Genomic DNA, 26,495 nt, shown 5'->3' on the forward strand with positions numbered 1-26,495 from the left:
CTAGTCTCTGACTCTATATATAATTTCCCCGCATAATTTCACACAAATACTCGAATTATCCTACTTTGATGACACAAAAAAGTCAGCATTTTTCCAGGCTTTACGCTGCGGTCATATCACGTCCGTGATCAGTGGTTTGTTTAAATAGAGAATACATGGAGAATATATGGTCGTGCGGAGATATGAAATTATCTTCTAGTGTTCAACTCCATGGCGAACGAGTGAGATATCGATTTGAACACGAGAAGATAAATTTCATATCTCCAAGTAACCATGTATTATTTTTTTATTTTATAAACCTACTAATTACGAGGTTTTTGATGATCATTCCCAAGATTTCCTACCATTTCCGAAGATTTTCAAACTGTTGACCGAAGGTCATACGAATGTTTCCGAACTTTTCCTTAGATTGCCGAAGTTAACCGAAGATTTCCGAATTATTATCGATAAACTTTGGCGCATTCACCTTTGGAACATGGCAAACTTGTCAGCACGCGGTTTTCGGACCCCCCCCTTACGCCCCCTCCTACAGAGATGATTAGTGATGCAGAATCTGTAATACTCGATGAGGAAACTTCACAAGATCACTGGAAAATTTGACCCATTTACAGACTTTATAAAATGTTTGTAAATCTCTAATTTACAGACTTCGTAGTTTTGCCTGTTAAAGACAAAATGTTTGTAAATTTATTTTAGAGACATTTTATATGGTTTTTCGGTCTTGTATTTAAAAGAAAGTTAGTAAAATGTTAGTAAATTCTAGCAACAAGGAAAAGACGTAAAGACTACAAATTTACAGACTTCATAAAATCTCACACAAATGTTTGTAAATCTTAATTTACAAAGACTTTACCAGGCTTAGTATCATCACATAAAATGTCTGTAAATGATAAGTTCTCAAAATAAGTAACAAAATCTCTGTAAATTTACCAAATGAATTTGTCTAAGCAAAACATCATAAAATCTCTGTAAATTTTCACATCTTCAAGTCTCCAAACCAGTAAAACAGAGCGAAAGAGAGAAAGAGATATTGAGAGGGATAAAGAGGGAAAAAAACTTAGAAGACTCGACTATTGCAGTCGGACCATATAATGTAATGTGCGTTTAATTAATGCCCGTCCTTGAGGTCCCAGCTTGTTATTGCAAGAACTAAGAACGTAGTGCCGGCTGATTTACCTGTGAGTAGGGTAAAAGAGATTGGTTTTAAGAGTTATCCAGTCTGGTAGTCTCTTACAAAGTAAGCCGGTAAATCAACATGCACTCTGACGTTTGAAACACGTACCGGAATCACGTAAGAAATGTTTATGAACTACACACAATATAAAATGACGCATGCAGGGCTTTATAAAATCTATATAAATTGGCACAAATGGGGCTTCATAAAGTCTCAATAAATTGGCACAAACGGGGCTTCATAAAATCTCTATAAATTGACGCAAACGGGGCTTCATAAAAAGTTCATAAAATGTCCATAAATTGACACAAACGGGGCTTTATAAAATTTCCGTAAAATGTCCATAAATTGACACAAACGGGGAACTACACAAATATAAAATGACGCATGCAGGGCTTTATAAAATTTATATAAATTGACACAAATGGGGCTTCATAAAATGTTCATAAAATCTCCGTAAATTGGCACAAATGGGGCTTCATAAATCTCCATAAATTGGCACAAACGGGACTTCATAAAATCTCCATAAATTGGCACAAACGGGGCTTCATAAAATCTCCATAAATTGGCACAAACGGGGCTTCATAAAATCTCTATAAATTGACACAAACGGGGCTTCATAAAAAGTTCATAAAATGTCCATAAATTGACACAAACGGGACTTCATAAAATCTCCATAAATTGGCACAAACGGGGCTTTATAAAATCTCCATAAATTGGCACAAACGGGGCTTCATAAAATCTCTATAAATTGACACAAACGGGGCTTCATAAAAAGTTCATAAAATGTCCATAAATTGACACAAACGGGGCTTCATAAAATGTCAATAAAATCACAGGCGTCCAAAACTCACGATTCGAGAAATCGATGGAAAAGAAAAATTATATGAAACGTGTGAATGATTTATGTAAGCGTATGTATGATTTATGTCGTATTTTTGTCGTAGCCTTCATTTTGTCGTAGCCTTCAGATCATGGCTACGACACATGACGACAAAAACCTCAAAACTCCCCAAAAAAAACAAAAGGACTAATTACATCAAAGAAAGTTGAGTACATTTTCCCTATTTTACTGAAAAGATAAAATTTTATTTCGTCGAACGCTTTTTTTTCGTCCATACGCTGATACGCTTACGAACAAACGGACGGAGGACAATGAGAAGGCTCTGGGAACGAGACTTGACGATTGGACGGAGGGTCGGACGGAGGAGGTCTGAGTACCAAACGGTCATGCGCAAACGCTTGAAGGGTTCTGGCGCTTGTTTTATAATCATGATAACGAACTTTTATTCGTTTACAAATGTTTATACATGAAGATTCGATGCTCGAGTCGCTTTTCTATTAGTTTAAAGCTCGCTTCATGACAGTTATCGGTATTTCTGACGATAATCTTCTCCCGACGGCTTCTTTTGCTCAGAGTCGAGTGAAATCGAGTGTCACTGAGTGGAGTATTCCGCCATGTTTAAATTTCGCCATACTGGTTCAGTTTTGTAATGCTTGCTGCTTCGTGTGGACTTCAAGGTACGTTTATAAATGTAGAAAGTCTTGGTCTGTTAGATTATGTAGTAGATACTTGATGAGATTTCTATTATAAATTATTATAAGTGATGATGAAGTCTTCGTACATACATTACGATTTTGTGAGTCCCTTTAAAAAGTTCGTGCACATGTATGAGGGAGATAAAATGTAAGGCTTACATGTAAGACTTTTTTATAAGGAAAATTGAAGTTCAGTACGATAATCTTTCCCTGTTGAAAGTATTAAAGAAGATTTTATCCTTCTTTTTTTCGACATGAATCATAACAACCAGCCAGGGTACCTATGTTGCAATTTCTGAGATTTGATTTGATTGGTTTACATGCAATGGCATGTGAGCTTCTATACCATGCCATAGGAAATACAGTCAATCAGAATACAAAAAAAGTCATTGTTTATTCGACGGTATTCAACCTAACCTTCCCATTGTGTGCCGCGATCTTAATCTCAACGACATTTTGTAAGCGTATTTTCTATATGGCATGGTACATGTATATACTTACACAACACTTTCTAGTGGTATACTGTGGAAAATCCCACTTGTCACTTGTATTTTCTTCATATACACACTCGCCTAAAGGCTTGTGTGTATACCGCCAAAATACAAGTGGCTCGTGGGATATTCCATTAAATATACCATTGGCCACAAATTTGGCAGCGGATACGCGTCAACGAAAATAGCTAGGGAGCTCAAATATTGCAATTCTTTTGGCATTTTCAATAAAACAAAAGACTTCAGCTAGGAGCTAGCATTTGAGCCAGGACTCGAGCTCAGGACTGGTTAGCTTTTATTTGTTGTTTAGGTCACTACTACTATACATGTAAATAGTGTAAAGATTACAACATCATAAGAACAAGGACTTTTTAATACAGTTTCACACTGTTCAAAAACTAAAAAATAGTTCTGACTTGAGTCCCTAGCCCTGGCTGAGTCCTCAGAGCTCAAGTCCTGGCATTTACTGAAGTTTATCTCTTAAAATATACCTTTCTTCTTGCTTCAATTGTGTTTCGAAATCCAGTTGTTCTTTAGAAGTCATTCCACTAGCATGTTTTGAATATCAGTTGGCTACAACTAACTCATATTCAACAAGTACGAGTGGAACTGTTGTTTTATTCTAAACACCAAAGGAAATGAAATATTTAAGGTCCCGGCCGGGTTGTTCTCGTCAATGCATACACCCACCATATTTTGTGGTCCACAGTACATTGTATATATGAGCTCATATTGAAAATTATATTGCCTATTAACTAGGCAAAACTCAGAAATTGGAATATAGCATGGCTTGTTTTTAATAATAGCAGATACATATATTCAGTTATCCCAATATTGTGTTTTTGTCCCAAGAAAAGAATACTGCTACCCCAGCTAGAGCTCAAACCTGGATTGCATGATCTGGGATTAAGTCAACCACACCTCCCTGTTTATTGCAATATCCGTGAAACATCAACTATAGGTTTTGTGCTGCATGTTACTAGGGAAAAATGTTACATGTATATTTCAGCATATCCTCTCTATATTTTTTAGATTAACAACCCTCCAGGTTAATTTTTTTCTTTTTTGGCTTTTGGCCCTTTGGGCCTAAAATTTTTTCATTTTTTTTTTTTTTTTTTTTTTTCCGGGGGCGTTTTTTTTCCCTCCAATTTCCCCAGGCGAAAGGGGGATTAATGTGCTGGTTTGTTTTGTTCTTATTACATTTACAGTTCCTTTATTTTTTTGCACCTTATTGTATTAGTAAAATAATTATTTATTATTTTAAGAGCCTTTGTTTTTACTCAAGCTACCAAATCAACCCTTATGTCCTGGTTCATTTTTTGATTTGTTTATATTATGGTAACTGCACATAAGATTGAGGCATTGTTTACACAGATGCGGTTTCCAATCAACAGGGATTTACATATGCATGACCTATCAAAAGCTGTATGGCTTTAAACTGTTCACGGAAACCAATAAGCCATTTTCCAAGTGTATAAGCAAGCAGTACACTCTGTGGTTTGCCATATTTACTTTTTAGGAGCCAGCCAATTTCACACCAAAACACAACGATCCTTTTTTTTTTTTAAATAGAGCGGTTTTGCTGTTACAGACCAATGAAACCATAATTTTTGAGAACACTTTCTCAGCATTTTCAAAACAATGCTGTTTCAACATCCCAGGGATGTTATTAAGGGCCGGCTGCCGGCTAAATTTACCAGCTGAAAGAGAACTTAAAACCGGCTGAAGTTTCACATGAAAACAAAGACTTGCAAATGGGTAAACTTGTAGAGCTCCCAAGGCCAGAAAAGCCAGCTGGGCTTGTTGATGATTAGTGTTTTCTTAGCTACATCCCTGCACCTGTCAGGGCTGTTTAAAGCAAAGGCGTACCCGTACCCAGTTCAAAGGCAGTATGGATACAAATGAGTGTGTGAACAGTGCCTTAGTGTCAGATACTTTATGTCATATTTAAATTTTATTTGTAAATACTTAAATTTAAAAATGTTAATTACATTACAACTATCTTAGCTGTTGGTCTAATAATTATTGTCACCTACTCTGTTGGTGTAATTTTGCTTACTTGTTCTGTTTAGAACATTGGCCCTTTGTGTGCAGTTAACTAACAGAATTTTTTTCTGTTCACCACAGAAAAGGGCATGACCATGCACGTTTGCAACATGGCAAAGTGAAAAGAAATAAGGCATCAAGCTACATGTTCAGGAGGCCAAATTGTCTACTATGTACATATATATAAATGCTTGATTTGTTTTGTTACCTTTGTATATTACCTTTACATGTACACTGTCCTTGAATAGTGAATGAACATTGACAAAACATCACCAGTGAAGAAATTATTCAACATGACACGAGCGTGGGACAAATAAAAACTCTGATTCCCCGACGGGAATCGAACCCATGGCCTCCCAGACACCGGTTGGGAGAGGCCATGTGTTCGATTCCTGTCGGGGACTCAGAGTTTTTCTTTGTCCCACGCTAGGTCATGTTGAATAATTTCTTGACTATTTATCACCGAGCTTGAAATTTGCCATCTTTATTTTTTACCACCATCAGTATTTTTTGTGAACGTGTTGGCTAAAGATAGAACAGAGTCCAGCTTCATCACTGGCACAAACACCTACACTGGTTTAAAGTGTTGTTGTTATGTAAGTAAAAAATATTAACATACATACAAAGTTCTCAATTTTGATGCAACAGAGGTGACCAAACAAACTGTAGATGGTCATGGCTACCGAATGATGATGAGCTGTCATTTATATACATGTAAATAATATTTTATAGCCTGGACATAAGTAGAGTAGGGTAGGTGTTTGAATTACAGTTGAATCCTGATAACTCAAACCTTCAAGGGAAATCGAAAAAGGTTTGAGATATCGGGAGTTTGAGTTATCAAGGGTAAAATCATTAGAGTTAGCGGGAGGTTCGAGTTACTGAGGGTTCGAGTTATAGGGATTCAACTGTATTTAGTTATAATTTGTGTTACACAAAATGAATGTACAGTAATACCTTTTTTATTTTACAGTAATTGAATTAAATTCCTATACCTTTACCATACATGTATGTACTGCTGGTATGGTAGCATACACTGTACATGTAACTATGAAAGAGGATAACTGTTGTTATAATGACAACCTGCTTCATGTACACAACAGTCCTTGAAAAAGTGTCCATGTTATGGAGGTGCCCATTACAGAGGTACAATTTGAAGAGTTCATATCAATTTTGCCTCTTTCAGTTGAGCTGTACCCTTTTGGGGAGGTGTTCATATTTTAAAGGTTTCTGTAAAAAAGAATTTGGACTGTAATAATTTAGGTCAATACAGTTGAACTTATGAGCACATCTATAATGCATACATCTCCCTATTACAGACTGTTCACATGGTCTTAAATAGACAAAAATACTTCACTCAGTCTCTACCTCTGCAAGACACACCTCTGTAACATGGATACTCCACCTTTTTCCTTTTGGTCTCTGGCTAACTGGTTATTACAGTACCGCAAAAGTAAGTTATCACCCTCTCGCGAGACGAGATTCTCGTCTCGCGAAACGCTTGAAAAAACTGCAAGTTCACGGCTCTAACTTCTCTCGAGATTTTAATTACCCATTGTTAACCATTCATGTAGAAGCTGCGAGCAAACATCGTCTAGTTGACATGTCGGCCATTCAAGTGAGTTCTTTTTTCCCCGAATATTGCTTGTATTCCAAGGCAAAAGTCTTATTCAAAGATGTATGTTTTAAATCGAAATCAACATGAATTCTTTGCCATGTTACCATACCAGTGGCATTTAAACATGAACTGTTAAATTTTGTATTCAACTTTTAGAGTGGTTCATATAACAATGTTTTTTTTCCTGTTGATTTTACAGAGAAAATGTCAACATTTTATTAAGATTTATTGCAATGAAGTATATCCTTTTTGTAGACATTTCCTGTCCTTTTTAAGAACATTCTGTGTAGTTAATTTGTGTACATTTCACTGACATTTTATGCAATGATTTTACAGAGATTTTATTGAAATTATATGCTATATTTCACATACGCTTCTTGCTTTTCCACGTTGATTTTACAGAGAAAATGTGGACGTTTACAGAGATTTATTGCAATAAAATGTATACATTTTATAGACATTGTGTGTACTTTTGTGATACATTTTATGTAGTTATTTTGTTCATATTTTACTGACATTTTATGCAATGACTTTCGTTCACTTTTTTCAGAGATTCTATTGAGATTTTGTAATTTCGCTTTTACAGAGATTTTATCCCCCACTTTTTTTACAGAGAAAACGTGGAGATTTTACGGTTAATTTACAGAGATTTATATATATGTCATAGAATCTCTGTAAATTTTGCACCAAATTTACAAGAAAAGTAGCAACATTTTATAGACATTTTATGAGATTTCAACGAAGAAAAAGTGCTGAAATCTACGGACTTTTTATGTAGTTTACAAAATCTCTGTAAGTGTGCACATTTACAGAGATTGCAATTTACAAGGAGAATGCAGACATTTTACTGAGATTTCACTAACTTTATTGAAGTCTGTAAATGGTTCAAATTTTCCAGTGGATACTGGTGTCATTAATGATCAACTTAGAATAAATTACGCAGAATATAATATGCTTCCTATATGTGTTGAGCAAGCGGATGATGTTGCTTTTACATGATTAGACAAACTTGTCAAACAGGGCAAAATACCAAAAATGGGATTTTCCATAAGTACCTTCAAAGATTCCTGCAAGTGTATGTATCCCCATCAGAATATTCGTGGGGTCCTGAAGTCATAGATTTTTTCAAATCTCTGAAATAGCTTGGTGGTCAGAATACAGTCAATATGATAAGAGGTCCCATATGGCATAGAATGGGAAAAGGGGGTGTCTTTACCCCAGAACCGATGAAGCCAAATTTATAGTCCTTATATGCACAGGTTTTTAACCTGTACGTATGGGAATAGGATTTCTTGTTTATGAACTGGGATTTGGACCACAATAAGGCTGGGAACTGGGATTTGAAGCCTGGGAACTGGGATTTGGACGAAAATTGGGCTGGGAACTGGGATTTAGGACCCCCCTTCAAGACCCTCTTTTGAATCACTGACATAATATTTTGATAGTTCAATAAACATTATTTTCTGCATTTACCATTGAAACCCAATTTTTAAGTTCATCCACCTTTAAGACTGTAAGCAAATTGTGCTTCATTTCTGGGAATGCAGAGTGCTTTCTTCCAGGGATAGTGTCATACAGGTCTACCTCCAAAAAATGGTCGACCAATGCGATGACATCACTTTCTGTGGACATTGCTGTGTGCCTCCAAGATGGCTTCCGAACCTGAGTACACTTGTCAAAGCTACTGAGGATTTCGTCTGTAGGACTAGTTAAATGACTCACTCTGGCAATGCTCTTGTCAGTAATTTCACCCTTGAAACTATGTATGTCTGTCTTGAATGCCAAATTGTCATGCTCAACTTCTTTATCCTTTGGAAAGTTTGAGTCAATGTTTCCTTGATGATTGGCAAATCTGTTCCAGGTTAGAGAGTGGGCATGAACTAGCCTTGGGCTAAGGAAGCACTTTACCTGAGCTAGAAAATGCAGAGTTCCGATGGCATACTTGGGGCATTTGCTTACTTTGTTAAACAGACAAAAGAATTTGTAAAGTCTTACAATTCTCTCCCCATCAGCAAGTGTAATGGCATCTTCATGATTCTTTCTCAGCAGCAGCAATACAAGGGCTTGGTGGGTGTAATTGTCCACTTTGTCCTGATCACTTTCAGCGGGGGGCGGGGGGTTGGGATGAGCTTTTGCTTTGGGCAACATCAAAACCATGTTCCTTTTCCTCGTAGTTCTTAAGCGCACTTGGCCTGGCATACTTCCTGGCACAAAAGCGGCACTTCAAATCGTTCGAAGTGGGTGCTTGCTGGCTCAGCTCCGGTACATTTGTCACAACATGGTCTTCAATAAAGCATTTCAATACTTTCTTGACATAGTCTTGCTTTGCTTGCTTATCGTCAGGATCCCCAGGGTAGAAATTCTTCTTTGGATTCTAATTTCTTCCCCAATGTCTCCATCCCTAAGTGGTGTAATGCCCCCCAAATCAGGCAAATCTGTGACTTTGTCTAAGAACTCGCCACATGCCATGAAATTGTCGTGCGGGTCATTTGTCACATTCCTTGCATCAATCATGTTTCTTGCAGCATACAATGTGCCCTTGTCCTTGCATGAACTTGTGTCATACAAATGATGCCATATGACCTGCGTAATAGACAATGCAAAAAGATACAGTGGTATCAGGTAGTATCAGGCGCCCATTGGTAACTTTCGCTTTTTAAAAGAACTTTAATCGTAATCTTCCACAATTCTGCATGTATACGAAAAATTATCCAAATTACCGAGGAACTTAACATTGTTATTACCTAGTTATTATATTCCTTTTCTGGTCTCAGCAAAAGCTCTATCAATTTCTTGTCTGAAACATTGTTAAACAACGTGCCTTTTAGATTTAGCTTTGAAGTCCCCAACATTTATTTTTTTTGATGAAATAAATATCCAAAAGCAAATAGGTGGTTTTAATTGACTGTGACGCCACTGTCACGCCGCGAAAAATACATCCAAAACTATTAAGTCAAAAATGGAGAATAATACAGGTTGTAGAAAATTACTATATAAACTTCTTGTTAAAGTCTCAGGTCTGTTCGTTATTCCGTACTCGAGTTATCCCTCAAAATGTTTTACTCAAATTTAGAGACTAGTATGGAAACGCGCGGCCATGTTGGAGTCCAACTGCTTGGGCTCCAACATCATGCTGCCGGAAATCAATGAAAACGTCTAGCATTATATAGGATAGAACTTCTAACATTATATATGACAGAACCTTCAACAAGAAACTGAAGAAACTCTTCAATAAGATCATGCTCGATAGAAGCCATAAATTACATAAGTTCTTGCCACAGGAAAATGTAGCAATTCAGTTTCCGACTGTTTTGTAGAAATATCAAATAAACTTTCTATCTATCTATTTTGCTACAGAAAGCGGTCATATCACCATCATTAACAAGTAAACATTCAAATAACCATTTTTTGCAATAACAGTCAACTGTTCAGATTGTTAAAAATCGCATGATGAGGAATTTTTTTAAGAAAGCGTGACAGACTTCTGGCGGCCATCTTTGATCTCTTGTGGCATCTTCCGAAATTCAATCTTAATGACGGCGAAGGCTATCGAGCTAAAAACCTTCAACAAGATACATATTTAGGATGTTTAATATGGCTGCCAGTAAAGGATAAAAACTCAGGGGTCCTCGATTCTGGGTTTTCGAATTTTGATGACCTCACGTGAGAACCAAGAATAAAATGCACTGATTACACGTGTCAGACTGAGCGTACGTGACAACACGTACACGGACGACTGAGTGAAAGACGTCAACGACAAAGTAGCCTCCTCCTACGCAGATGTTCTTAGGGCTTGTCACGCGTTTCACACAAAAGCGTCACGGCTATTCTAAACAACTCACAAGAAGACGAGACTTGTGAACTACTGCACACATGTCGAAAAGAGGAGACGGCACGTGAAAGTACGTGACGCACAAAATTGGGCTTGCGTTCGACGAAGGAGAACGAATTGATAGTTCTACAGCAAGCGTTTTAGCTTACAATACTTCTCACTGAACGGTACTGAAAAACTTCACAAAAGAAAATAAGGGTTTCAACTTACTGATTCAGTCGCTGAACTGTACTTATAAAGACTCCACAAAAGAAAATAAGCGTATCTACGGTAAGCATCAACAATACTTTTTACTTTTTATTTTCGTTACAAATTAACCCCGTAATTGATACGACCACTCGAAATACCTGATGGAATAAATTTCCTATAGCAAATAAAATGCGTTGACTACGTGATCAGATTCTGAGCAAAAGTGTCAACATAAACTGAGCAAGAAAGCGACGACACGCATGATTGAGTGCAGGAGGTCAAAATCTAGGGGCGCGATCCATTGGACCAAAATTTTCGGTATTTCCGAAATTTTCATCTGTCAAATGGAACGGTATTTTCCACTTGAATCGGACAGGCTAGGTCCATTCCCACTCGGAACGAATTTCCCGCCACGATTCAAAATGGCGGATTTGATGTCGCACTTGTGTGTTTCGGAGTGTTTGGAAGACTCTGAATTAAATGATCTTGTGGAGGAGGACGATGATGTGGTGCTATTTTCAGCTGTTAGCTGTTTCATGCGGAGAAATTTAACCCGCATTCAGGACTATTCGGAGGTTACTATTCCGAGATACCTGCCTGATGAGTTTAAAAGTCATTTTCGCATGACAAGGGAAACATGTGAACTTCTTGTGCGAGAAATTGTACGTAGCGGAGACATACCGCTGGGAAATCCGAGTGGCCGAGAAGTCATTGCACCCCAAAAGCAGGTTTTAGTTTTTTTTATGGAGGATTGCGAACCAAGAACCCGCACGGGCCGTGGCTGATCGATTTGACATCACAGTCAGCAGTGTCAACAGGGTTTTTCGCAGAGTCGTGAACGCTACTGTTTCCCTCTCAGGTCAATACATCAGATGGCCGAATGGTGAGTTGTGGCGCTCACATAACATTTATAAACTGGCACAAATTACTATATTTACAATATAAATAATATATATGTTGTTATAAACTATTCTTTTTATTCAAAATTTAAAGGAAATGAAGCAAATGAAATCAAAACATCATTTGAAGACGATGGGGGATTCCCCGGTATAATCGGTTTGATCGATGGGACTCATATTCGGATCCGTGCACCTGAACACGAACCGGAAGCCTATATCAACAGGAAGAAATACCACTCGATGAATGTTCAGGTGATTCTAGTTGTTACACGTTCAGAGTTGTTTTGGTAGGAATTAACCCATGTAGAATTATAAGCCACAAAAATTCAATTTTTCTTCAGCTTGTATGTGACAACAACATGGTATTCACAGATGTTCTTGCTGGCTGGCCTGGGTCAGTTCATGACTCACGTGTCCTTCGAAATTCAGGGCTGTGGCACACATCTGCAAACAAGTTTCTTGGTGACACTCATCTACTGGGGGATGGTGGATATCCATTATTAAGGTATTTAATTTCGTACTGGGAAATTCCTTTTAATATTGGTAGTCTTTTCATTATGCACTTCTCATAGTGCTAGTGAACAGTTCTCAATTCAGGTATATCAGTAACTCTAGAGAAATTGGATGCTGATCACAATCAAAAGTTTATACTTTTTTAAACTTCTTGGACATTTTAGGGAACTGTTTAACAGTTCCAGTTGAGAAAAATCTCACTGCTGAGTGACTTACATGTAAAGAAAAAAATAAAGCTACAGTCAACAAGATGTACAATATTCTTTTCTAGGTGGCTTATAACACCTTACAGAGACAATGGACATCTGACAGCACGCCAACAGAGGTTCAACAGGATCCTTTCCTCAATTAGACAAACAGTAGAGAGGGCAATAGCACTTTTGAAAGGAAGATGGAGGAGACTTCTCTTTCTAGATCATTTGGATTTAGAACTGGAAGTAAAAATCATCATTGCTGCATGTGTCCTGCACAATTTCTGTTTGGTACATGATGATTTTGATGCAGGGTACATGCTTGATGGGAACGATGACAATGATCGTGATGATAATCAAGTGCCATGCCCAGATGGAAGAGCGGAACAAAAAAGAACGCACCTGATGAATGTTGTGTGTGGTCCATGAAGCTCTGGAAATCATTCAAACGGCTCCTTTAGGAGCCACCACATTTAAATAAAGGTCTATGATCAGCAGATGTACACATTGACTTGTGTTTATTCCCATTTACACTGCTTAATACTGGTATAAGCCCACCCTGCCAATAAGCCTGCCTTTATTTGATTGTGCAGTTCCAGAAGATATCCATACCCACCCCAAGGAAGGTCATTTGGAAATTCCTTGGGGGTTGGGGGTCTCTCCTTTAATTTTTATTTTAAAATTTTTAAAGGAAAGTATGGGGCTTGACTTGAATATCCAGAGGGGAGGGGGGATTCAGATCAAAAAACCTTCTGTGGAGGGGTATGAATATTTTCTGGAACAACAAATTATGATTATGTGTCATATGACTAGATATATGTAGTTACATGTAACACACCCTACCTTCCTGTCAACATAAACTTTTTATTCATTTTCTATTTTTCCAGTGCAATACATTTAACAACAAAAAGTAAAATAAAAAAAAAACTCTTGCAGTTTTTAACAAACTCAGTTGTGTGCAAAACGTGACAGTTGCCCAAACATTTGAAACCTAAAACACAGAGGAAATACCACTGTTTAGATGTAAATATCAACAAATAGCCTTAAGCTTGGGCTTTGAATGTGCAGCCCATTACTTATTTTTTAGAATATCAAGAAATTGGGTAAAAAAATTGTCTTTTTTCTGTTGTGTTTCTCGCATCAATTGCAACTTTTCCTCCTCTACTTTCTCCCTCTTGGCAGTATATGATTCTAAAAAAGCTAGCATTTCAGAAGCAGAAGAGTGGCTTTTTCTCTTACGTTGCCTCTTTTTAAGTGTTTTTGGCTTTTTGCCCTTTGCCATGCTATCATCAACATCACATTCATCATCATCAGTGCCATTGCTGTCTGAGTGGACCACACTACTTTTCTCGGAATCAGTACTGCTACTTGCTGAGGATGTGGATGGCATGGCAGTGTCAAATGTGTATGCTGGATGCACTCTGGGACTATCACCAATGCACTGTTCTAAATGGTTATAGAATTTCCATGACTTGTTTGCACGTCCTGTCTGCTTGTTGTTGTCCTCTATCTTCTTAAACTGGGTTTCCAACTTGGACCATTTTCGCATGCACTGAGTCCCATCAACTAGAACATCTGCTTCCTCATTGAACTGTTTGGCAATGGTTTCGAAAACCTCTTTTTTCGTGACCCTGGGTTTCTTCAACAAGTGTTTTGACTTAATATACTTCTCAATTAGGAGAAGAATATATTTGTCTTCCCACTTTTGAAGCAAGTTAGGATGACCATCAGCCTCTCCAGGCAATACAACTTGCTGTGTTTGATTTTGCTGTGTTTCTTCAACAAGGTCTAAAGAAGACAAGCTTTAAGTTAAACTTAAGGCTAAGTATTATTAGGTTCTTATATCTTCAGTTTAAAACACCTTTTCAAAGCCTAATTTACACACACCCTTTGAGATAAGCTGAAATTAAAATAATTAAGCTTACAGCTGGTAAATAAGCTAGTGAAGTGCTGTTCGAATCTCTCACAGATATTACTCCTCTCTTGATAAATTCTGAAGCCATCTACTCATTTCACTTAGCTCAGAAACGTAGCTCTGCGCTTTTTTAAACGTAAAGAATGCGAAAAGTAGACGTTTTCACTGGAAAAACATACATCTGTCCTTGTGACATTCACAAGCGTAAATGGCGGGAAACAGGATGCACAAGATGTGCTCTTATCACATTCGTTTAAGACAATTATACGGGGTGTACACGTATTTTCGTACTACTTACCAACGTTCGCTGGGCAGTAGTGCTCCAACAACGCAGTTAAGCTGTCTGCGAAAAGATAACAATATGAGCACATAAACTGTTGAGCAGGGTTGCCCGCCATGTTGTCCATGTTGAACTTTGTCGATTTCCGGGTTGGGGGAAACTGGGCCTGAGCAGAAATTGTCCAATGGAACAGGATTTTCCGAGAATTCCGATTTTCCGGAATTTTAGGGCAACCTCCAGAAGTTGACCACAATTTTCGAAATGAGTTTTCGGAAACTTTCTGTTCCATTCGATTTTGTACCGGAATTTCCGGAAATTTTGGTCCAATGGATCGCGCCCTAGGACACACGGCTTTTCAAAACAACTTACCGGAAGTCGAGGCGACGCGTGAGTTACTGCATGACTCGTGCGTGAAACCGAGGATTCAAACTTAAAATCGGGATCTGCATACGTGTCGAAAACAGGAAGATTGCACGTAAAAGCACGCGACACACAATATAAGACGAAGGAGAACGCAACTCACTGAACGGAATAATAGGTCTACAGCATCAGTGGTTTAGCTTACAACATTTGTCGCTATACAGTACTCAGAAAGACTTCATAAAGGAAAATAAGGGTTTCAACTTGCAATATTTGTCGCTGAACTGTACTTATAAAGACTTCACCAAAGAAAATAAGCCGAAAATACGGTAAGTATATATTATTTCATCAACAATACTAATTACAAAACGGTAGAATACCCCTAGTGCTAGGGTTACTCTTGCACGGGGTTACCCTTAAGCACTTGCACATTCGATTCAGAGTGTTTACAAAGTATAAGAGGCTTACCCTGACAATAAGAAAGCCCAACCTAAGCGCTTGGGCTACCCTAGCGAAAGTCAGGGTGTTTAAAAACGGTCTGCTAGTTACAACTAGCGTACTACCTGGAACAACAAGAACCTACTTTTGGCTCCAAGAAACAAAATATATGACCAAAACACCGTTAAATCGTTAAAACGTTGCGTCAGAGAAGAAAACATTTCCGCCATACATACACTAAGGGGTATTTATCGAGGAAATTTTTGCTACGATGCCTGTTGCCACTATCTCTCATTATAAAATATTCGGCGAATGCCAGTCATTTGTTCGGTATTATTTTGCCGTTAAATACTATCTGGGGTTTCAGGGAACTTAGAAATACCGGCGATTTTACTCTAACAGCCAAACTACGTAAATTAAGCAAAAATCGATTTTGACACTAAGCGTACGTGTTATCCGTTAAGTGTTTTGTTTATCAAGTCACCAACAATAGGGTGACTAGCTTGTCAGTTGTCTCGCTCGAGCAGAAGGCGAAAGTAGCCTTAGCTGTGAAAATCAGGGTTGTCCATTACCCTCTAGGGTAACGCTAGCACTAGCTAAAGGGAATCGGAAGGGTTACCTTGTAAACAGGGCTTTTTAAACCCCAGAATTAAAATCGTTTACATTTGACGAAATTGATGCTTGGATGCATTGGATCTTACACGGCGTACATTTTGAAAGAATTTTGATCGATCTTTGTTTAACAGTTTTTCCTTCAAAACGAGCCGCATTTTGCAACTTTTGTCTTTAGTAAATTATTTTACTAACTTCTTCAAAGTCGCTTGCAAAACGTACTCGAGTCGGCTGTGGATGAATGGACGGATCGCAGTGTATAAATGTAAATGCATGCTAGAATAGGTGCGTGACGTGTTTACACGTACTTTCGGCTTGATCACGTTTCAATACGGGAAGTAGCTATTTCGCGTAAGGTTGTCGGAAAAAGCGTGTACTGGTCTAAGAATGCAAAAAAGAAAGATATTGGCTGCGGTCACATCTAGACTGCTAACTATAGTTAGGATGGCGTTAACTATAGTTAGCTATTTCGGTAATGTGACCGCTTCTCTGTTCGCCCTAAGTATATATAGTTAGGAAATTTACGCCTCGCTGATCCAAAACAATACACACTAACTATAGTTATACCCAAGCAAGGTTCATGGGTTAGTCTTAAGTTTACAAACGAAAAGCCAATCAGAATGCGACAATTCTTTTCACACGTGCGAGATGAACATAAATATGCAAAACAAAGCGTCAAGGGAAGGAAAACAAGAAAAACAACATGCCAAGAAATTACATATCATCAATGTTAGCAAAAATAAAGCTTGAATTCTTCGGTTTCTAGCATCCTTACTTGTCTTCATTTTATTTTCTTCAACGCCGAAATGCCGTGCAAAAATAGAAAAATAGAGGAACAACTGGACACAAATAAACAACAAGGGCTGTCATGAACTTATTAAAATACCATGAAATTATTCACAACCTAATCAGAACTAACTATAGTTAACTGGCGTGCATTGGTGTGACCGCAAAGACGACAGAAAGCACTAAGTTAGGTATGACGTCACGTAGCTTGAGACTAACTATAGTTAAAATTTAGTTACGTCGTAGATATGACCGTAGCCACTATGAATGAGCCGCTCCACGCGCTAAAAACCTGTAATAAATCAACACTAAGTAACGCAAGCGCTTCACTTAGCATCTCATTATTAGATCACGTACTCAGGCAACCTATACAGCTTTCTTATTGTGATATTAGCCTAATCTTTAGCGTTTCCGTTGCTATTAAAAGGTCTTACGTGAGCCTTGACAAAGGGAACTCAGATGGTAAACAAGGAAAAAAGGAACATTTTCTTATATCCCTCCGCTCGGGCAACCCCCTTCCCTCCTCACCCTGGGGGCCGCCACTTGACTTTTGAGAAAAAATTGGTAAATTCTCCGCTTTGGCGACAGTTTAGACGGTCAAATAACCCACCGGTAAAGGCTTCACATAGCGTTAACCCCTTTGCTGCGCGCCATTTTTCCACCTGAGTGCGGACAAAAAATGAGTATTTTGCAAATTTGTATAATATGTTGATATATTTAACGTTTTAAACAGGTTTGAGCTACATAAATCAAATTTTAACCAAACATACATTAAAAACTCATGATAGAACAACAATAAAAACTCATCCTTCCTCGGAAGCATGTGAAAAGGTCAATGGTCTGAGCTTTTACACCCGTCCAAATAATCTTCATTCCGTTGTCGAATTCATCGCCAGAAATATCTTCCTCGATGTCAGAATTGTTCCACGATCTCTCTGGAGATTCGTTTACATTAATTCTGCTCATTGCTTGCCAGTTTCAAGCTAAAAAAGAATGAAACAAGCACATAATTCACCGAAGAATCACTTGTCGCAAATCCTAGATGGCGGATAGCATGTGTTTTGGGAAATGAGCAAGAAGGTTGAAGGCTTTCTGGTGTTGTATCTGTCACCAAATGTACAAGTCTTTACCAGGCCCCCATAAGTATTTTTATATGCCGTTAGATTGTGTTTACGCTATGCGTTAATGTGCATACAAATACTTTAACTGAGGACGTACTGAGTACGTCTTCCTAGCATGTGTGAAAACTGACACAGGACGTACTGAGTACGGCCCTTTTCGGATTTTAAAGACAAAAGGGAATCAAAAAGAAGAAAACACTGATGTTTGATTTCGCGCCCTGTAGCCTGAAATCGCGCTTTCTATCTGAGAACCTACCCCTCCCCAAACCTAACATTTTGCCCAAAGCGATAAGTAAGGGTTAATGTTAGGTTTGGGGAGGGGTAGGTGAGCAGTTTTCCAGAAACCTAAATTGATCCAAGGTTTCTTACATAACACATTAAAAAATCGCTCTTCTGTCACAGAATGTTTATCGATAAAGGTAAAAAGATACCATAACAAATAAGGCAGAGCTGGAATCGTGGAATGATGTGAGTAATGTAAACATTCGTAGTTAACATGAATAGATTACGAAATCCTTTAGCTTGAGCTGACCACTGACAAGTGTTTCTACGATGGTCAAATGCCCGACATGGCGTACGTTTTGCGTAAGATTCTCCGCTGTACGGAGCTTAACCCAAGTGAATTGCCCGGAGAATGTCAGGGGAGGGGTGTTGGAACTTGACTGATACATTACCCAGATGTCCTTCCCTTCCTCGACTGAAGTATTTAATTAATTTGCGTCATACAACTTTACTTCTTTTTTATCCCAGATGGATAACGGCCGTCCAGTTCAACTTCCGGTCACACCGGATATTCAGACCCAGGCTCCTCCTGATCAACCAGTGCAACCTGGACAACGGGTTTATGATCAAAGTACTCCTGGTCATCAAGAACAACCTCAGGCTGGGCAGGGACTGGACCTGACTATTGACACCGATTTTCTTAAGTCTCCTCTGTGCTACATTAAAATAGCAGAATTTGTAAGTACTGCATTTTTTGGAAAAAAGGACAGGCTCTGCATGGGAACGACCTTGCCTCTAATGTAGTGTTAGTTTATTATGTTCGAGTAGAAATTGAAGCGATGTTGCTATTGAGTTGAACAAGATCAAAAATAAGGTTTGATCTGGATGATAATGGCAAGATATGTTTTTACTCTCACAATGTTCGCCCCGGAAGGACAAGGTTTGAAATTCTATTTGGAGATGTTGATAACTTGCATTTTATTTTTGTGACGCCGGGCCCTGAATTAATGTTGCTGGAAGGTGTGCTGTGTCTTATCACAGATCTGTTTGTCCGGTTGCGTCAGAGACTGTACATGTCACAGCTTTATTACGAGAGAGCCACAAATCTGTTTTAAGGACACGATCGGTGTCGTAAAGATTATGTTTTCTGCACCAATAAGATCGGGCGTTTTTTTCGCTTGTGCTCGACACAACGTATTAACGTAGAGTTTACATGTCTTGTTTGGATACTTTGCAGTATACTTTGCAGTGTATCAGGGTCGTATGTTGAACTGATTTCTCGTTTTGCAGGTCGTTCTTCTCTGTGCATGGGCAAGTGTCGTGAAATACTTGGATGACTTTTATCAACTTTACCCTGATTACCAAACCGATGACAAAGAAGCCAGATACTTTAACTTTATCGCAATATTTTGCTGGGTGATGGTTATTCTTTGTCTGGTAATAAAAACGTTCAGCGTCCCTTCGTTTTGCAAATGGAGACGGCCGTCTGTGTTCACTGCAATGGTAAGTTTCCGTAAAAAGAGGGAGAACACCGCATTACTGTTGTTAAACCAGTTAATTTGTAGACTGGAACTACTCACAATCATTTACTAGCTATCACGTACGCGTTTCATCCATCCATCAAGAGATGATAAGGGGACAGAGAGGTACTTAGGGGCGTTAGCAGGGATATGTCAAAGACAGAAAAGTTATTTATAGATTCACCGGAAGTCTGTTTCCAAAACGTCCGCATTCAGCTTAGCCTCGCTCTGAGGTTGTAAGTGAAAGAGAAATTTTAATCACAATGGCGGAGCGCGTAGAAGGCTATTGAATATTCAATATGTCTCTTCCACGCGCAATATACAGGCGTTTAGAATTCGGAATTACAAGTGACGAGCCAGCAAGTAGTGCAAGTAGTGTTTCTTCAGAGAGTTTACAAAGTCCTCATTCGAGAGGAGAAAAGCGTGGAATTGAAGATTCGTCGCCCGGCGAAGAATCTGGACCATCCGTTTCTCCCACTGTAAAAGCCCAGAGAAAAAGTCCAAGACTTGTCGTAACAGCTTTGAAGAGCGTTCTGTCTAAAAAGACTCAAGCGAACGTTCAAATGAAAAGGCATTCGAAGAACTTCGTAAATCGAACGACGTGTAGACCTTGCAAGACCTCGAGGCGAGAATTTCTCACCTCGATGGCTCACTGCATTGTGAAATGGAAGTTTTAACCGAACATAAAAACAGTGTAAGTCTCAGTATCTTTCCTAAAAAGGAAAAGTGCTACAGAGAAATCATCGGAAGTTTTCGACCGGTTCGAGTGCTCTTTACTCCTACAGGACATTACAAATTCCAAGTCTTCGTGTACAAAACACTCGAAGAAGGAGACATCGATTTGAGTGACAACAAGGCAGTAGAACGTGTGATTTGTAAATTACGAGCGAATTCTGGGTTCGTGATGTGCCCTGGCATAGTGGATTACGATGCCATTGATGCAGACATTCGCATTCAAACATCGATTGTCAAACTAGAGGAGTGGCCATGGAGACACGTAGGTGCAGTGAAAGTGCAAGTTATGGCACAAACCTCGAAAGCAGCAAGGAATGTCTGAAAATGGAGAAGACATGTGCGGCGAATGCAAGCTAGTTCGAAGGAAATTGTTAGCTTTGCGTGAGAATAGGAAAAACTTAGACGAAACTGTTCGGCAAGAAAGACAACAGGCTTCTTCTAAAGTTCGTTTGTCCATCTTGAGCCCAGCAAATCAAAAAGCGCGGCAGGAGAATGTGAGGAGAGAACGAAAGATTTTTCGCCGAAGGGCCGAAAGGATGATCAAGAGGACATCTGTCTCTCTGAATGAGAATCAAAACAGCGAACTGTTGAAACTCATCAAGTGATCATCCCTCCCTCCCTCCATCCATCCATCCATCCATCCATCCACCTACCCATCCTTCCATCCATCCATCCATCCATCCATCCATCCTTCCATCCATCCATCCATCCATCCATCCATCCATCCATCCATCCATCCATCCATCCATCCATCCATCCATCCATCCATCCATCCATCCATCCATCCATCCATCCATCCATCCATCCTTCCATCCATCCATCCATCCATCCATCCATCCATCCATCCATCCATCCATCCATCCATCCATCCATCCATCCATCCATCCACCTACCCATCCTTCCATCCATCCATCCATCCATCCTTCCATCCATCCATCCATCCATCCATCCATCCATCCATCCATCCATCCATCCATCCATCCATCCATCCATCCATCCATCCATCCGACCAACCATCCATCCAATCAGTAGAGGATAAATAACACGCGAAACGAGTACAAACGTCACATGGTGTTTGTAGTAGTATTAGCTGGTTACTTTAATATATATGTTTTTATTTTGTTTTATAAACAAAGAAAAATGTAAAAGGTTTCACACAATCGTAGAAGTGCTCGATGTAAATCTATGCAGACAGAGCGGAACACTATAATTAAAGACAGAGACGGTACGGACAGTTACTCGAGTTTCACGCGCGAAGCGTGTTACTCGTGTTACTCAGTTACTCGAGTTTCACGTAGTCTGATGATCGCTTCGTGCGTGAAACTCGAGTAACTGTCCGTACAGTCTCTGTCTTTAATTATAGTATTTTGTTTTATAATTAATTTTGTCCCATCCAGTGGGATCGCCCAAATACAGCAAGTCTTGCAATTGCAAAGGTAGACAGTTATACTGCTTCAGTACCAAAATGGAACTAATGAGATACATTTATCGAGTTTATCTCTCCGACGTACATGTTTTAGGTTAAGGTGATTTCCAGTCCGTGCTCCGCAATCTCCTCCTGCAATGTTTTATGAGTCTCTTTCGCCGGAAAGAATGATCACTTGCCAAAATGAAAATTCTGGGAAACCTTTCTTTCTTTTTCGTTTATTATTACGTCAGAAATCCTCGAGTAGAGTAACCTCAACGATTTTTTAAACCGACGTTTCAGTTCAGGAGTATTGTTTAGTAAACTCAAACTTCATGTATTTTATTACCAAGTGTGTGGTATTAACGAAGTCAAAATTTAAAAAAAATACGAAAACAAACCAAATCACGAGAGTGTACAGCATGGACCGGGAATCAGCTTAAAGTATTTAACAATTATTCGCCGAATAATCACTGAGCCCGAGGCGAATTGTTTTAATATAATTTTCAGAGGTGAATATCAAAAACTGCAAATTAACAACAGAAAACACGAACACAAAAAACACAAGTGCTAGCTTGCATACGTGTAAACCAACTTTAATTCATCGATTGAAATCATAATTTACACTCAAGTTTTAGCAAGAAGACGGAACAAAACAAACACTACGAAAAAGATACATATCTGGTACCTTTGTTAAATCGTTGGTGACTTCTGAGCAATTGTACGTGTGAATCCTCTTAAAATTACTAGCTCCAGTGAGAAGAGAACTAAATAATGTTTTGACAGTCGATCTGACTGAGTACATGGCCCGGCGTGTGATCTCCAAAACCACCATGTTTACGATCAATTCTAATGCCTTGAAAACCATCTCTTGAAAATATTTTACGGTCCAAAAGCCTTGGTAGTTAAATTGCAAAATCCTCAATGTTTTAAATATCCAGGACTTGGAGTGATTTCTTTTAAACGAGGGAAATTTTCATTCAGCAAATCTCGCCATGCTCACTGGCCTGGATTGCAAACGTGGCATGGCTTAGTGGCCAAACCTTGAGATGCTATATTCACCGCCTAGCGCGGTGAATATTGCGACATAGGCCGAGCTTCTCGACCAATCAGAATTGAATTCACCTCTGTAAATTATACTAAGACTACATATTCTGAGTCAATTGTTAATATTTTTGTAAATTGCAGTCCTTGATATTTTACTTCATCATGTTTGCATTGCTGCTCGCCTATACTGGAAAACTGGTGTATCGTACTGCTTTCTTGGGAAACTGGTTGCAGAAGTATACTAAAGACAATAAGGGGTCTGCAGATCTAGATAAAGTTACAAACAGGATCAGGCCATTTGTCGTTTCCCTTGGCGTCGCCTCGGTATGTTGTTTTATTATCTATTTGCTACCAAACTACATAAACGCTAATTTGTCAAGAGGAGAATGTTCAGTACAAGTGAATGTGAACTACTTTCGGAACTCACGTGAATATCGATCTTAAAACAAATTGATTGGTACGATTGGAAAGACGATGAATTACAAACTGTTCTTTTTTTATCTAAACAACAAACCAAAACGATTTGTGTCATGCTTCATACTGTTCATGCATTTCATTCACATGCTGATTTTTTTAATTCAGTTTTTCAAACAACGTTGTCCTTGCTTAACCTTCGGACGTACATGGGAGGGGGGAGGGGAGTCGATTTCTCCATCTTGAGGTTTTTTTTTCGTGAAAGAAGCAGCAAATACTACATGATACTAAAACGTTCAGTAGCTGTTCATTCATCTCTTGTGGAAATTTTGATATGTAACCATGTGTCCATGATTTTTGACGTTGCCATGGTGGCAAAGCCATAATTACATGCCAGTCTGGCCATCCTGGTTTGTTTTTGCATTAATTTCCGCTATTTTCTGACTTTCTGAGAAAATGGTGAAATTCAAGATGACGGATCCAAGATGGCTGCTCTTATGACGTTATATGACGCCATTCGACGTCACCACCCAAAAAAATTATGTCATCTTGAAGAGTAAGCTGAGGGCTTTCTACTCAGTACAAAAATACTTTCGCTACGCGTTAATATATCGAAAACCCTGTGGAGGGATTCCATTTCCCTGTTACCACGGTGGGAGTATGAATTTCTCTGCTCGTCCGAGGGTTAAACCCCCTAAAACGCACATGGCCCAGAAAGTACTAACTGTGCTTCATCTTGACAGGCATTTGGATTTTTATCCTGCATTATGTTCCTCGTGGATATGGTGTTAACCTACAAGTTTTTTCAGACCCAGCGAGCGCAGGAGACACCCCCCGACCAAGGTTCTCCCAAGAGACGGGCCTGGGATATCAACACGGACTATTTACGGTCCCCGGTGTTTTATGTGAAATTGATAGAAATTGTAAGTCCTTGTTGCTATTTGTATACGCTTGTTAATATGCATACCCTATTTTAATGTGCATCTGAAGCTAGGAGCGGGGGACGGTGTGAATAAATTGCCACTCTAGAAAACTTCAAAGAAAAAAGTGTTCTTTAATATAGTTTTGAAGATGCGAATCACTGAGCTCTTATGAAAGGCAAACAGGACAAAATAATGTAATATTAATAAAACGACTACAGGAAGGCCATTGCAAAAAAAGAACAGTTGTAATTTGGCTGCATTCTTTTTGTTGAGAAATCCACTTTCAAAATTTAAGTTCCTATAACATAAAGAATCAATTGCACAAGTTTGACAAAAATCTCAGTGCAGGTTTTATTTCAGTAGATAACCCTAAGGACGTTCGCGCCAATTGTTTATAAGCATCCTTACTGCGCACGTAATTCGTGTCGCAGCGTCATGCCACGTCTTGCATCGAACGCGCGCCGGGAAAACGTACAAAACAGATGTAGGGTCGGTAGCCGTTGTGGTAAGTTTGCTCTCTCCCTCTTTGCTCTCGGTTACCCCTACTTTTTTTCGTAACGGATCACTTTTGTAAACGATTATCTACGTTTTGCTAGAAAATGAAAAATCTATCGATTAAGAGTTTGATTTTTTTGTCCCAGGCACGTTCGAATTCCGCTTTTGAGCTTTTCTTTTTTTTTTTTTTGCCGTACGACGGTTTCAAGTGCCTCTTTCAGGGTTAAGTCTTACAAAAAGGATGGCAACATTAGGAATAATTTACGCAACAGACGAACTTACTAAATATGCCCAAGGTCGTTTGCCTCCGTTTACGCATCTTTAGTATTTTTAACTATAAACCCTGTAACCCATGCTGCATTGCGTGCGCCAATTTTTCAAAATCAGTTTATTTTATTTTGTACAAGCTAATTCTCTGAAACGAATTCGGTGATCCCAACTTTTTTTGGCATTTCTGACATAAGTCACTCATTATCTGACCGCAAGAAAAAAATCTATCGAGTAGAAAATTTTCGCGCGAACGTCCTTAAAAGGATACCTCGAGAACGAAACTCGAGCATAGACTTGAGACTCGAACAATTAGATTATCTATCAATCTTTTTTAAGCTGATTAATTTAAAACATTACGTGACTCGATGTCTAGCCGATGGAAAGTGAAACCTGTCATGTCAGCACATTCTTTGAGACCAACGTAATGGTATTTAGTTAGAGATTTTAGCCCGCGGAAATATATTTTTCTTTGGACGCATGAAAATCGTGAATTTTCTTTGAGTAAAACGCTTCAAAATCGGACATCTTACGCTAAACATTCTTATTAAAGACCAAAGCATTTGAAAATTTCCCATTAGTAAGTGATTTATAGCTTTTAAACATTGCGTGACCCGAGTCTGGCCGAGCGGGGCATCAGTATGGTCATTGAGAAAATAAAAGTTAGTGCAGAACATGAACTGCGGCGCAGTTAAAAAAGTACTGAGTGGGCAGTTAAAAAAAACTAAGTGCAGAACATGAACTGCGTGCGCAGTTAAAAAAAACTAAGTGCAGAACATGAACTGCGTGCGTATTTAAAAAAATAAAAAATAAAAAATAAACAACGCGCAGAGCAAGAAACGCAGAGCAAGAACTGCGCAGCGCAGTTAAAAAGTTTAAGAGAATCGTTAGGCTTCACGGGTGGTGATGATGCAGGATATAAGAATTGTTGAGTCGGCAGCATTACTTTAGTTCAAGCCTAGTACACAAGCAATTTTTCTGTGAACATCTTTGTTTGCTCGTGTAGATGATAAAAATTAATCAGATTTTATGTGGCAAATATATTTGTAGACAAGCTGGTGTGTTAGCTTTTGTTGTCACATATATAGGAAAATTGCTCGTTACTGGCGCACTAAACTTTGAACTGCTGACAAACAAATGTTTTACACGATCATGACGATCAAATATATTTGTCACATAAAAACTGCACGTATAAACCCTTCTTTATACTTTGCAGGCTTTACTGTTTGCGGCATGGGTGTGCATCGTAAAGTACTTTGCAGACATAACACGTACACATCCGGATGTCCCATTCTTTTATGCACGGCAACCCGAAGATTCCAAAGTAGATTTCTTTAAAGGAGTCACAATCCTATCTTGGGTGATGGTCATTCTTTTAGCTTTGACATCCGCGTTAAGTTTTGACAAATTTTGCAGCCGCTCTTCTCCTTGGACTCTGACGGTAGGTTACGATTTAGTTCCTC

The 26,495-nt window shown here is 38.8% G+C and overlaps 3 protein-coding genes and 1 long non-coding RNA gene across 8 annotated transcripts in view; 1 reads left to right on the plus strand and 3 right to left on the minus strand.

The window, feature by feature from the left end:
- Window positions 1-26,495, minus strand: part of LOC144650012 (uncharacterized) — a 258,602-nt gene that overhangs the window by 111,443 nt on the left and 120,664 nt on the right. The window lies entirely within an intron of this gene.
- Window positions 162-9,240, minus strand: LOC144649981 (uncharacterized). The gene is made up of 2 exons (XM_078509605.1): window positions 7,774-9,240; window positions 162-587 (listed from the first exon to the last, which is right to left on the minus strand). The coding sequence occupies exon 1, from the start codon at window positions 9,065-9,067 to the stop codon at window positions 8,315-8,317; it is 753 nt and encodes a 250-aa protein (XP_078365731.1). The 5' UTR covers window positions 9,068-9,240; the 3' UTR covers window positions 162-587; window positions 7,774-8,314.
- The window catches only part of LOC144649950 (uncharacterized), a 29,149-nt gene continuing 13,223 nt past the window's right edge, over window positions 10,570-26,495 (plus strand). For 2 of the 5 annotated variants that reach the window (XM_078509542.1, XM_078509545.1), the window contains exons 1-6: window positions 15,043-15,376; window positions 18,755-18,964; window positions 19,517-19,729; window positions 23,075-23,257; window positions 24,091-24,270; window positions 26,249-26,473. In XM_078509542.1, coding sequence (XP_078365668.1) covers window positions 18,755-18,964; window positions 19,517-19,729; window positions 23,075-23,257; window positions 24,091-24,270; window positions 26,249-26,473 — 1,011 coding nt within the window. In that variant the 5' untranslated portion in view covers window positions 15,043-15,376. Of the gene's footprint in view, window positions 10,971-15,035; window positions 15,377-18,754; window positions 18,965-19,516; window positions 19,730-23,074; window positions 23,258-24,090; window positions 24,271-26,248; window positions 26,474-26,495 lie in introns of those variants that run through there. The other 3 variants (XM_078509543.1, XM_078509546.1, XM_078509544.1) reach the window with 3 other exon arrangements.
- LOC144649977 (uncharacterized) lies at window positions 13,541-15,020 on the minus strand. Its single transcript, XM_078509596.1, has 2 exons — window positions 14,706-15,020; window positions 13,541-14,280 (listed from the first exon to the last, which is right to left on the minus strand). Exons 1-2 carry the CDS (start codon window positions 14,974-14,976, stop codon window positions 13,565-13,567), a joined length of 987 nt encoding a protein of 328 aa, XP_078365722.1. The 5' UTR covers window positions 14,977-15,020; the 3' UTR covers window positions 13,541-13,564.

The sequence above is a fragment of the Oculina patagonica genome, chromosome 4, assembly GCF_052425735.1.
Source record: "Oculina patagonica isolate OP01 chromosome 4, crgOcupat, whole genome shotgun sequence".
Classification (NCBI taxonomy): Eukaryota; Metazoa; Cnidaria; class Anthozoa; order Scleractinia; family Oculinidae; genus Oculina; species Oculina patagonica.